Consider the following 13535-nt stretch of genomic DNA (forward strand, 5'->3'; position numbering starts at 1 on the left):
CTGCGACCTCACATGAAACGCACACTGCCCTTTGGTGTGCGTGCCTCTGCCCGTTTGTCAGGGGATGACAGTGAGAGTTGATGAGGCTTAGGCTGGGGAGAGGGAAAGGATTCCACCCCTTCCCGAAGGTCCACTGAGTCACTGAAGCAACTTGACTCCATGGCTCCGCTGACTCAACTCTGAGATGGAGAACCTACAGGCATGGGATCTCATAATGTGTGTGCAATATAAAGGGGATAACTGAGTAAAATCCTATGGCCATCTAGGAAGAGTTTCTTCCCCACTAAGAGAATTTCTATGAAGAAAGGGCTTCTAAGCTAAATATGGGGTTCCCTATGATCATTCTGGCAGAAACAAAGCTGGATTAAACAGCTTCCCTATTGTTGTTTAATCACTAAGTCATATCTGACTCTTTGTAACTTCATGCACTGTAGCCCACCAGGCTCCTCTGTCCATGGGAGTTCCCAGGCAAGAATACTGGAGTGGGCTGCCATTTCGTTCTCTAGAGGATCTTCCTGACCCAGGGATCAAACTCATGTCTCCTGCTTGGCTGCTGCTGCTAAGTCACTTCAGTCGTGTCCGACTCTGTGTGACCCCATAGACGGCAGCCCACCAGGCTCCCCTGTCCCTGGGATTCTCCAGGCAAGAACACTGGAGTGGGTTGCCATTTCCTTCTCCAATGCATGAAAGTGAAAAGTGAAAGTGAAGTCGTTCAGTCGCGTCCGACTCTTCGTGACCCCATGGACTGCAGCCTACCAGGCTCCTCCGTCCATGGGATTTTCCAGGCAAGAGAACTGGAGTGGGGTGCCATCGCCTTCTCCGCTCCTGCTTGGCAGGCAGATTCTTTACCACTGAGCCACCAGGGAGGCCTCCAGCTTCCCTGGGGCAGCTGCTAATCCGTGGGTCAGGCAGCTCCGGGGCAGGGCAACCATCCACTGGGGACCCTGTACTGGGACTCTCTACCCTCTCTGGGCCTCAGTTTCTCCATCGGAACAATCAGATTGTCACAAGATGAGGCCATAGGCCAAGCACAGATGGTTTGGGTGGCCTTTCGGTAACAGTCCAGGTTTCTTGTGAATATTCTGGACCACGTTCCCATGTGGCAGCAGAGATCATCACGAGGAACTGAGGAGTGGTCCTTCCAGACCTCCTTCTGCGCCCCACTCCAGCCTTGGCCCCTGATCTCAGGAGCTGAGTGGAGTGTAGGGGTGAGTAAGGGCCAGACAAGCCAGGATCAGAATCCCAGCTCTGCTGACTTCACAAGAAAGGAGCTCAGCCAGGCCTGGGGGACACCTGGGATCTCCACGGGGGCCCTAGACACCCAGGGCTGAGGGGGCAGGGTGCCTGAGGGGTAGGCTTTTGCTCAGGTTTTGTTCACCCTGCTCTCGTGGGTCAGGAAGAGAGACCACCGGCCACCCATGTGATCCTGGCCAACATCTTCACCTCTCGGATCTCAGTTTTCTCTTCTGTAAAATGTGTGTCATGGTCTTCTCTGCAGACTTGCTGATGGGCTCAGAAATGACACATCTACAGTGACTGGTACCCAGTGGTTCTGGATAAAGAGCAGCCTTAATCACTATTCACCACATGATAGAGCGTTGGCATCTGGGGAAGGACACTGCTGGGCTGCCCCAGGGCAGCTCTGCCCTCCAGGTCTGGACTGCCGCCTCCAGGGTCCTGCAGGAAGACTCCTCGGGCCTCAGGCCAAAATGGGGTCACGTGACTGCAGACAGGCAGGCGGCCCCAGGTTCACCGCTGGGCTTGCCTCCACTCCTGCCAAGAATGGATCCTCACTGGAAAAGTCTGACCAGGCCACCCACAGGGCTCCGGGACCAGGTAGTTTGAAAGTAGCTACAGAGGGGGCAGGGATTTTGAGGACCTGGGTCACACTGGGGCCTGGCCACCCCACCACACTCCCAGTGGGCCTTAGGTCACCCTGTATTATATTCAGGGTGCTGCAGCAGAGCAGATGTGCCTTCAGCCCTTCTGAAAAGAGCATGCTCCCCTCTTAGTTGGATTTTGGGGTGTCGGTGGTTAGTTTTCCAGTTCTCTGGGTTTGCTTCCAGAAAGGATTTCTGGTGTGATTTTATATATTAATATTTTCAACAGTTTAGTTGAAATATGATTGACACAATAAACCCTCACAAAGCCTCTTCAGGACCCATATCACAGAAACCAGGGAAGGCCGTGGCAGAGGTTTATGCGGACACTTAAACCCAGGCCTGACAGCCGGAATCGCTCTGAGACCACCGGACCTGAGTCCAAACACTAGCGCCCGCCCTCAGCGAGGCAGGGCAGAGATTCTCAACAGGTCATTTCACAATCTGGCCCACTTCCTGTTCCATGGAGACGCCAGAGCGTCTGAGCCCAGTCAGGACCAGGCTGTGTGGTTCCGGGGCAAGCGCAGGGTGTGCGGCTCAGGGCCCAAGCCGGAAGGCGTGGGGGCAGGCTGGGCTAACCGGGAGAAAGGCCCGCGGGGGCGGTGGGGCGCCACCACGGACAGGAAAGGCCCAGGGCCGCCAGACTCTCTGACCCATGTACCAAAGCCAGAAGTTGGAATGTTTTTGTGGACGCTCACAATTTTAAATATTGGCTCAACTTTATATAACTTTCTCATTGAGATTATAATTAAACTAGGAGGAAAAAAATGCATGTTGGCTAAAGAACGAAAGACTGCATAAGGCTGGCCCGAAGTCTTCCGCGGACACTGGAGCATCTCTCCGCGAGGGGCTCCGGGTCAAGGTCCCAAAACCGGGGTGCCGGGGATAGAGGAGGAAGGTCGACTGCCGTCGCGGACCCCAGGCTCCCCGCCCCCAACCTTCCCTTTTTCCTTCGCGACCCGCGCCCCGCCCCACCGCCCCCCAGATCCCACCAAGTCCATCCAGCCCCCGACCCCTCGCGTTTGGAACTTCAGAGTGCCCGGCTTGCAAAGTCAAGGTGTTCCCTCCCGTGAAGCGGGAAGGGGGACCCAGTCCCCAGAGGAACTCGTCGCCGCGAGCCCCACCCCCCCCATACACCCCAGAAGGGCCATCTGCGCCCCGCTACACGTTTCTCCAGTCGCTCCCCACGCCTCTGCGGACATCAACCAGTTCCCAGTCTTCGCTACCCGCCTCGGAGGGGCCTCGATAAGGCCAGAGACCAGCGTCCGAGCGCCGGGTCGGACCCGCCAGCAGCCCCGGGTCTCTGGGGGCGGGGCCGCGGATCAACTCGGGCGGCAACGGCAAGAGGCGCGGCGGGGGCGGGCCGGGGGCGGGCCTGGGCGGGGCGGCGGCAGACTGCGGAGACGCGGCGGCGCGCGGGGCGGCGCAGAGCGTTCTGGCAGAGCCGCGGAGCGGAGCCGAGTGACCGGCGTGGGGCCGCAGGGGGCGCGAGCCGGGGCAGGGCCGGAGCCGAACCGTAGCCCAGCCGGGGTCGGGCCGGAGGGTGGGGGCCGGGCGGAGAGCAGCCATGGCGCCGCGAAGGGCCGGGGCGCGCGCCGCTGCGGGCGGCCTGGGCGCCGAGTAGCCGGGCCGGGCCGGAGCGCGGGCGGCGGCGGCGGCGGCAGAGCAGCTGCGCCCGCGCCCCCCGCCCTCCAGGCCCCGCGCCCCGCGCCCGGGCCGCTGGCAATGGTGACACATGCGGCGGCGGCGCGCCGGCGGCAGGACCATGGTTGAGCGCGCCAGCAAGTTCTTGCTGGTGGTGGTGGGCTCGGCGTGCTTCATGCTCATCCTCTACCAGTACGCGGGCCCGGGCTTGAGCCTGGGCGCGCCCGGCGGCCGCGCGCCGCCCGACGACCTGGATCTCTTCCCCACGCCCGACCCGCACTACGAGAAGAAGTACTACTTCCCGGTGCGCGAGCTGGAGCGCTCGCTGCACTTCGACATGAAGGGCGACGACGTGATCGTCTTCCTGCACATCCAGAAAACGGGCGGTACCACCTTTGGCCGCCACCTCGTGCAGAACGTGCGCCTGGAGGTGCCCTGCGACTGCCGGCCAGGCCAGAAAAAGTGCACCTGCTACCGGCCCAATCGCCGCGAGACCTGGCTCTTCTCCCGTTTCTCCACGGGCTGGAGCTGCGGGCTGCACGCCGACTGGACCGAGCTCACGAACTGCGTGCCCGGCGTGCTGGAGCGCCGCGACCCCGCCGCGCTGCGCACGCCCAGGTGAGCGTCCACCGACGGGCCGGGTCCCCGCCGGGCGGTCCTGGGCCCGCCCTTTGCTCCCTGCCCTGCACTCCTGCCCTCTCGGGGCTGCCACTCGCTGCAGCCTTCTGGACCGCCTCCTTAACTCTGGGCGCCCGAGTCCGCTGTCCGTCTGCCGCGGCCCGCTGTGGTCCCCGTGCTCGAATGCCCCCTCTCCCCTCGTGCTCTGCACCTCTTTACTTTTCCCCACCACCCGCCGGGCCGCGCGGCGTCTGGGCTTCCCGGGGTCACCGCCCCCTGCCCTCGGGCTGTCACCTGTCATGCCTCAGCTCTGCGTCCAGGCTGGCCTGTGTCGTCGGGCGGGATAGCGGGTTTCTGTGCGCTTGTAGCCCACCTGGCTTCCCCGCGCGGCTCTCGCGCCCAAATCGAAAGTGAGAGAAGTGAGGGGCCTCTCCCTCTGCACCTGCGGGGGGTCCCCCCGCCCGCCAGCCTGCCTTGAGAGGGCTGGGGAGGAGCTGCCAGGGAAGGGGGTTGGCTCTGCAGTGCCCAGGTGTGCAGGAAGAACAAAGGCCCGAGTGTCACCTGGGGCTGGGGGGCGGGGAGGAAGCAGTGCTGCCCGCCCCGCCCCTGCGAGTGGGCCCTAACTAGGGGCAAACTCGCTCTGAAAGAGGAGCAGAAGCAGGCCAAGGACAGGCTGGGGGGAGCTGAGCTGGCTGGAGGCACCTGAGCACCCAGACACCTCCCCTGGGAGACTGGGGACACAGGGCTGACGTGTCGCAGGGACAGTTTTCATGGGAAGGACTTTTTTACCCAGAAACACCCTCCCTCCCCACGGTGCAGGGTTTCCAAGGGTTAAAGTTGGGTCTCTCTTTCTCCGGTTTGTGTTCATGCCCTGTGGGGCCTTCTCCCTAGGACGTTTAGACTAGGAAGGGCCAGAAGGGAGGTCTTCTTGCCTGCCTTTTGTTTATGTTCCATGTTTGCCTTGAGACTGCGTCCATGGGAAGGTTGGGCTTCGGGAGCTGTGTGACCTGGGTAGCTGGTTGTCAGCAGCACTCCTGAGTCGAAGGTGCAAGGTCTTGGGTGTGTTTGGAAGATGAGGGTTGGTATCTGCCAGCTCTGGATTCCCTGCTCGACTCTTAGTCCTCCTGTAGTGTTTCCTAGGCTGTCAGAGTTTAGGGGAAGAGAAGGGGTCTTCCCACTTTCCCTTGGCTGTCCCCACACCAACAGCAGCTCTCAGCTTGAGAAGTGTCCTGCTGGGTCATTTAAGGCTACGTGAATTACCGGTCAGCCTGTCTGGGGTCTTTAAAGCACTAATGCCTGCCCAGCACTCAGTCTAATCTGTACAGGTGCACTTTCCTGGCCTTGTACCACCTCCTTGTCCCCCCCTGCTATGCAGGGTCCAGCCACTCTGTGCTAGATGGAGCTGAGCACAGGGGCTTGCAGCTACCTGCCCATCCATCCTGTTCACCAGGACCGTAGGCCCCCAGAACTGGACACTGAGCAGCCCAAATATAGGCCTGAGTAGGCACCTCTCACCCTGGAGAAAGGAATGGCTACTCACTCCAGTATTCTTGCCTGGACAGTTCCATGGACAGAGGAGCCTGGTGGGCTATATTCTGTAAAGTCGCAAAGAGTCGGAGATGACTGAGTGATTAACACACACACACAGGCACCTCTCTGCCTGTAGCAGTGGGGAGTGGGAGTCAGAAGTGTCCCATCTGCCAGAGGGAATTAGCTAGGGAGAGCCCTGGAGGGGAGAGTGTGCCGGCCTCCCTTTGGGCACTGTCTAGAGGCTTGAGTTGGGCTTGCCCAGCAGACGTATCCCTCAGCCCTAGTTGGCCACCAGGACACTTTCCTACAGCCCCATCTTCTGAGGATGATTTTCTCTTTGGGTCGTCAGGGTGAAGAGCCCCTGGTCTGTCTTCTCCAGAGCCTGTCCACCAGAGCAACAGGCCCAGCCACCCCCACAGACAGGAGTGAGGGAAGTGGGGAAGCCAACTAGAGTCCCCAGGTGCTGCAGGAGGAAGGGATGCCTGGCACCCCCTCCTCCAGGTGGACGTGAGGAACAGGAATGGAAGACTCCATGCGCAGTTGGCCTGCTGCCCGCCACACTGGGAAGTTGCTGAGCTCAGCAGCTTCCTGCGGCCGTGGAGGAGGGGTTTCCAGGGTCCTTGCGCGCCCGCCCTCTGCTGTCTGCTCTGGGAGTGGGCTGTGCCTCCAGGCAGGTGACGGAGCCTTGCCGGCACTCTTTGTCACTCTCTCCCACCTCTCCCTTCAGTTCCGGTCCAGGCGCTAGGTAGATGGCTTTCTTAACAAGCTTCCTGGAGGAGCCAGGGAAATCTCTGCTTTGTGTGTTTACAAGCCTGTGTGCTGCTCCCCCAGTCTGGGGCTGGGCCAGCGTGCCCGGGGGTCAGGGTGCGGCTCCCTCATCTGCCCAGGGACCCAGCACCCAGAAGGGCGGTGGCAGTGCCCAACCTCCAAGGGGTGCCTGGTGTTGAGCGGTGCCTGGTTTCAGGAGGCTCAGATGTCACCCTCGCCCTCCTTCAACCTGCGCTTGGAATGACCGCCTGACTATTGAACTGAGAAGTGACGGGCACTTTGGGGTCTGGCCCTGGGCAAGAGCCCTTCTTTCCTCCTCTCTAGTCCCCAGAGCCAAGCACTTTGCACTGGGCCGGGGGCGGGGTGGAGGGTGGCCAGATGTCTCACTGCTGTGAGGTGTGCCACTAGAAGCTCTCCCCCAGCCTCTCCCAGTTCCTGGTGCCAGTGTCTGCGGTGCTCTGGGGCTCGCTGTGCAGGGAAGTGAGGGTTTTCACGGCTTCCGCGCCTCGTTGCCACACGGCATCGGCCTGGGTGCCTCTGAGCTGGGCATGCGTCGAGGTGACAAGTGGAGATGGATGGGTTTCCAACGCTTTGCTGGAATATGGTTTGGCACTTCCAGCATCTGTGAGTGCTTCCTGACTTGGCAGAGAGGAACAGGTGTGGGTACAAGCATTGGCAGCTCCCTCTTTGGTCTTGTGTCCACGGTGGGAACTGCCATACCTGCTGGCATCTGCCAGGAGTGTTTGTGAGGCCCCCAAGGAGGACTGGCCTCAGAGGGGTGTGGCTGTCCATGGCAGCAGGCTGGTGGCAAAGCGCTGCCAAGGCCCACGTTGGTTAGGGTGTCTCAGCACCCCCTGCTCCCCTGTCACCTTGTAGGGTCAGGACGGTGCTCCTAGAGGCCAGAATGGCCCCAGTTGCTCTTCCAGAGTAGATGGAAGAGGAGCCACCGTCAGGATCTCGCCTGAGTTGCCCTGGACATGTCCCTAAAGTTGGGCAGGTTTCATTTGGAGCCACAGAGGGCATTTGGGACTCGAGTGTGGCTTCTGGGCCACCTTCATGGGGTCCTCTCTGCAGTAGGACCCCCCGCCCCGGGAGCCCCTGGTTGAGCTCCGACTACCCTCCCCGGCAGAGCCTTCGGGCAGGAAGGAGGCATCTCCATGTCAGTGCTGCAGCGTCGTTCGGGCCACTCACACTGCCTCCGCTGTCCCAGAGGCCTCTCTGGGTTCAGAGATCTGCTGGTGCCGGCAGCTGACTCTGTGCGGCCCTCTGCCCAGCACACCCTCCTCCCTGCCACTGTTCTGCCGGCTCTGCCTCCTCCGCCAGCGTCAGTTCCGCTGCCCCTTCCTCCAAGAAGCCTTCCCTGGCTGTGCCATTGTTGCCTTAGGTGCCCTTGGCTGCTCTCCATCTGCCATCCTGGCATGTCCATGGCATTTGGGCACCGGCCAGAGGCCAGATCGGTGCTGGCCAATCTGACAAGAAGAAGGTTCACCGCCTGGTCCTGCAGGCTCTCCGGGAGCTGCACTCAGCCTGCCCTTCCCCCGGTGTCCTCTGGTGAGTCAGGTTCAAGCAGTCAGCCTTGAGTGCGCTGCTGCTCCCGGAGAACCTCAGTGGCCCCACACAGGCTAGCTTGGAGCATTGCTATGGCACCCGACAGTTCGCAGCTTGCCTTCGCATAGTCTTAGTGCAGTCAGAAGACAAAATCTGCGTTTGCCTGCAGGGGGGCAGACACACCGGAGCACGTGGCAGGGACTGGCCCCCCGGGGGAGTCGCCCAGACAGGTCTAGGGTTGAGACAAAAGGAATCTAAGGTCAAGACATCCAGAGCTAGATTTTCCTTGGAAAAAGAAACCTCTTCTTTTTAAGCAAACGTGTAAGACAAACTTTTAAATGACTTTGTGGCGATCATTTTAAATAGTGCCCGGCCTGCGAAGCCATCAGGCTCGACAACTGTTGTCACCGAAGCACCACAGAGCCTGTAGGACCAGGGTTTTCTATTCTCCCAGCTACTTCCCGTATAAAACCCTGAGCAGTGCAGAGTGGGCTGGACGCAGGGTGGGGGGCTTGTTTGCCCCCCACAGGTCAGAGAACCTTCCCAGTGGGCACAGCCCTGGGGCCCAGGGACTGTGAAGCCCCTGGTCTTTGTGGAGTCAGGGTTTGTTTCTCGGTGGCAGGACTGAGAAGTTTCCTGTTGCCCTTGGAGAGGCAGGCCGTCATTTGGGGCCTGGTCTCATCACCCTTAGCTTCCCTGGTGGCTCAGACAGTAAAGAGTCTGCCTGCAATGCAGGAGACCCAGGTTCAATCCCTGGGTCAGGAAGATCCCCTGGAGAAGGAAATGGCAACCCACCCCAGTATTCTTGCCTGGAAAATCCCACATTCTCTTGTTTTTTGTCCTTTTTATAAAGTAATGATTATGGTAGACAATCAGGAGGAAAGTAAAAAAGGGAAAATGACTATTATCTGTGCATATGTGTGAGCTGTCATGTCCGACTCTGCGACCCCATGGACTATAGCCTGCCAGGCTCCTGTGCCCCTGTAATATTCCAGGCAAGAATGCTGGAGTGAGTTGCCATTCACTTCTCCAGGGCATCTTTCCAACCCAGGGATTATAGCTGTGGTCTCCTGCTTGTCAGGCTGATTCTTTACCACTGAACCACCTGGGAAGCCCATTCTCTATGCGTACCTGTTGTTTTTATTATAATTAAAACCATAGTGTGAATTGTCTGTAGACGGTCTTCCGTGTCATTAAAAACTTAGTGATTTATTGGCTGCAGGTGACCCACCTCTGGGTGCACCATGGCTGGTTCTCCTCTGGTGCTGAGTGCGCAGATTTCCCATTTCTGGCTCCCGTAAGTAATGCTGCAGTGGACACCCGTGTCCGTAAAATAAAATATCTTGCATAGCCCTGATTTCCTTTGGAATTTCCTAGGAGTGGAATTTCTGAGTTGAATGGTGTGAATGTTTAAATGCTCTCAACGTATGTGTTAAATTACTTCTCAGAAAGGCTATACCTTGTAGCCACAAATGGTATTTGAGTGCCCATCTTGTTGGTATTAAATATGTTCTGGGTTTAAAGAGTTGACTTTCTTAAATGACTAAACTGTACCTGGTTTTTATTGAGAAGTCCTGCCTGACAAGTGTACCCTTGAGGGCGGTGCATCACTTTGGAGGTGGAGGGTGTGGACAGGGTGTGCCCAGCCACCCCAAATGCCAGTCCATATGGTCACAGATGTCTGCATTTCACCCCTGCCCAGAGCAAGGGTGCAGCTCTCTGCCACGTAGGGCTGAAGGGGAGGGCAATGGGCCATGAGGGCCCAAGTCTGGGAAGCCAGGGTCAGCAGACGGATGGGTATAGACGAGACATTGGCTCTTGTCCCCCGAGTGCTCAGTGGTATTTGGAACAGGGGAGCGGGGGTCATCTTGTTTAGCTCCCCACTCCCACAAAGCAAGTGAATAACAGTTGTCCCTATATTCCCCTGCAAGGAAGTCGAGACCCAGAAGAGTTAGGGAGCTGGCGTCCCAATGTCTGTCTATCCTGAGGTCTATGTGCCCTGCGCACCGACCCCCCGCCGTGGTGCCCCCACCTGGAAAGACTGACTGTGGTGAGAACCACTGCCCACTGTCAGGCATCCCACCCAGGCAGAAGGCATGGGCTCCCCAGACCCTGGGCGGACACGGGCAGTTTGCTGTGCAGATCTGCGCTGTCCGTTTATCGGAGGACGTCCGGCAGCCTTGACTTGTGTAGTAGCAAGGTGGGAATCCGGCCACATGCTCCTGTCTCTGGCGGGCAGCGCAGGGGGATCTGTTGGGGCACCAGCGCTGCCGGCAGCTAAGACCAGGCACAGCGCAGCGGCTCCCAGCCCAGTGAAGCCGGTGCTCCACCACCTGTCCTGGGGACCAGGTCCTCGCCGCGTGGTCCTGGGCCTGCAGCTGCTGCCCCACCCGGCCCTGCTGGAAGGGCTGTGGGATTCAGGCCAGGACCTCATTCAGTGGGCCTGTGGGGCGGACAGGATGGGAAGGGGCTGTGGGCCCTCCTGACAATGGTCTCCCTGGCGGGGATTTACAGCACAGAGATCCATCTCACGGCCACCCACTGTCCTCTTTGGGGGCCTGTCCTTTGGCCTCACTGGCCAGCACTCACAGGCAGAAGGCACATTTGCAGAGTTTCCGTCTTTCAAGACTTAGTCCTGACTCTTCCAGAGCTCAGTTCACTCTTTCTTTTGCTGTTACATTTTTGCTGTCAGTTTGATGTGTCTTATTTTTTGGTTGTGGCGGGGGAGGGGGATGGCATTTGGACCTTTTTTCTGCATAACAGAAAAAAATTTCTCCTGATCACAAAAATAGGAATGTGAGAGGTAACAGCAGGACGTGTGACCTGCAGTATCTGAGGGGTTTAGAGGGGACACCTCTGCACGGGGCTTTGCAGGAGGGTCACTAGGAGTGCAGACCAAAGCAGTGCTCTAGAACCAAGGTTACTCGTATTGTCTGAGACCCACGGGCAGTCACAGGAGCAGGTGGTAAGGAAAGAGGGCACTGGGGGCAGGGAGGCGGTGTGCGTGGAGAAGGGCCCTGTCGCGTCTGGCTATGGGATATACGGCCTGAACTCTCTGTTCCTCCCTGGTGAAGTGTCCCCTTCCTGGTGTGGCATTGTCCCAAGTCCCCAGCTTACAAGGCCTGTTATTTTGGAAAAGTGTTGTGTGAAGATCCCCACACCACTGCTCCCGGACTGCCCCTTCCCACCCACCCAGGTGGGTACCGTTGGAGGATGTCAGGGTCAGCAGGTGGGCCCAGGGAGGAGGCATTCAGCCCCTGGGGACCACACACGCCCTGTCCCAGCCTCCGTGTGGACCTGGGGCCTGCTTTCCTTGATGGGGACACAGAAACTATCCCGGGCAGCCCTGCGCTCCCACCACCATCAACAGACCCCAGCCAGGCTCCCAGCTGGCTCTGGGTGCTGGGAGCTTTGCTGAGGCCATGCAGCTCCCCAGCTGGCCAGCGGCCTTTCCTGCAGCGCTGCCCATGTGCATCTCTCTCGAGGCTCCCCCGGGACAGCTGGACCATTTGGAGGCCCTGTCCCCACCCTGGCTGTAGTCACTCAGCCAGCTACCCAGGGTCTGGAGCCTCAGCTCACCAGGGCTATCTGAGTTCTGCAAGGCCGCCCTCTCTGTGTGCCCTGGGGCTCAGGCTCCAGGGCCTGAGGTACGTGGGGACTCATCCCTCAGGTTCCTTTCAGGAAGCCCAGCCCATAGCTCCAGGCCCCAGCAGCCCAGACTGGGACCCAGAGGAGGAGAGAGGAGCCCCAGGATCCTCTCTAACCTTGTGCTTGGAGCTGGTGGGTCTCGTGGGCACAGAGAAACAACCATCTGAGGCTCAGTTTCCCCATCTCTAAAATGGGGATGGGGAGCTTATCATTTGAGTCTGTAGGGGAGCCTGTAGCCCATGGCCCCTGGGCCCTCCAGCCCCAGATTGTGTGTGTCCTATTGAAGCCACAGCCACTGGTAATCCCACAGAATTCTTCAGTCCAGGGATGCATGCAAGCCTCAGTGCCTGGGAGCAAGGTCCAGGCCCTCAGTTGTACAGGGGGCTGTCAGCGGCTTCCCACGGCACGAGTGTGGAAGGGGGATGGGCCTGGGGCCCTGTGGGAGCGTCCGGCTGTCTGTGAGAGTCCCCTGTGAGCAGCGCAGTAGCCTCTTTTATGTGGGGAACTTTAAAAGGCCCCAAGGGGCCCAGGGCGGGGGATCAGAGCAAATCAGTAATTGTCTGGAAATGTGTTAATTGTAACTAAAAAAATAAAAACTCTGGAGTTAGTGGTTTATAAAGCTGTAGAGTTGAAGTGGGTCAGTGGTGTGGGAGATGCACATTGCCCATTGGTCCCAGGCAGGAGCTGGGCCCCCGGCCTCTCTGCAGGCCAGGCCCCTCCACGGAAGTCTGTGCTGGCCCCAGCACACCAGGTGGACACGACCTGAGTCAGACCAGTCTGGGCTCCAGGTCTGGCCCGGCTCCCCACCTGGATCCTCACGTGGCTCTGAGCATCATTTTCTTGACCCGCCTAGTGGAGCCATGGACGACTCAGTGGATTGTGCTGTTCCCCAGCAGGCTGTCAGCTCCATCAGCTTATCTCTGCCCTCCAGGACAAGGAAGGACAGAGGTCATCCCTGGGCTGCCCACCAGTGGGGGAGCGGGAGCAGCCAGTGGCCAGGCCCTGCCTCCACCAGGGAACTCCAGCTCCATACCAGGGGTGGCGGCAGAGCCAGGCTGGGGGCCCAGGCTTGGAGCAACAGCAGCTAGGTTGAATTCTCAGTTCTGTCACCTGCCAACTCTGTGACTTCTATGCCTTGATTTTCCAGCTGTAACATGGGTCTGCCGACAGTGCCTGCCTCGTAGGTGAGGGCTTGGAACTGTGCCTATTGCTGGGGACTCTGTTTTTTTTACAAGAGGCTATAGCATATCCCTTCTCTCTGGGGACAGGAAAGAGCCCTTCAGAAGCGGCCGGAAACTTGGCTCCTGCCCCCATCGGAGTCGGTCAGCTTAGGGGCCAGCTGCTAAAGTCTGGGCAGTTGTCTGGGCTGTCCACAGGCATCAGGGGCCTTCTAACAGGATGACCTGGGCTGTGCCTGCTTCTGCCATAGGGGTCTCCTGCCCACCCAGGCTGTGGCACTGGGCACCTCCCTGCCTGTGCCCACTTAACAAAAGGGTTTGTTCGCTCCCTGGATCGCCACAGAGCCCCCGCCTGCCTGTAATCATCGCCTGTGGGGACAGTGCAGGTTAGGCCTGGTGTCTGGTCTGTGTTGGCAGCAACTTTCCTGCCTGCCTCCCTGAAACCCCTAGAGACCCAGCCAGGAAGAGCTCAGTGGAGAGGGCAGGGAGGGGCAGAAAGGCCAGGTGGGTCCCCGGGTCTTGCTCCGCTCCCCCCGCCCCCACAGGAGCCCAGGGGTGCGGTGGTCCATCCCCGTCCCTGGCCCCCGTCTGCTCTGGGCGAAGTCTGCGGTCACTGCGGATAGCGACAGGAGTGGAGCGGCAGGCTCATGTGTTCCCGTGGCGACCGCCCTGCGCCATGCGCTCACCACTGCCCTTCCACCACTCTGCTGTCTGCGTTCCG

The 13535-nt window shown here is 59.5% G+C and overlaps 1 protein-coding gene across 1 annotated transcript in view; it reads left to right on the plus strand.

Annotated features, from left to right (window-relative positions):
- Positions 1–3472: 3472 nt before the first annotated feature.
- Positions 3473–13535, plus strand: part of HS6ST1 (heparan sulfate 6-O-sulfotransferase 1) — a 40352-nt gene continuing 30289 nt past the window's right edge. The window contains exon 1 of the mRNA XM_006048419.3: positions 3473–4142. Coding sequence (XP_006048481.1) covers positions 3616–4142 — 527 coding nt within the window. The 5' untranslated portion in view covers positions 3473–3615. The remainder of the gene's footprint in view (positions 4143–13535) is intronic.

The sequence above is a fragment of the Bubalus bubalis genome, chromosome 2, assembly GCF_019923935.1.
Source record: "Bubalus bubalis isolate 160015118507 breed Murrah chromosome 2, NDDB_SH_1, whole genome shotgun sequence".
NCBI classification, from domain to species: domain Eukaryota; kingdom Metazoa; phylum Chordata; class Mammalia; order Artiodactyla; family Bovidae; genus Bubalus; species Bubalus bubalis.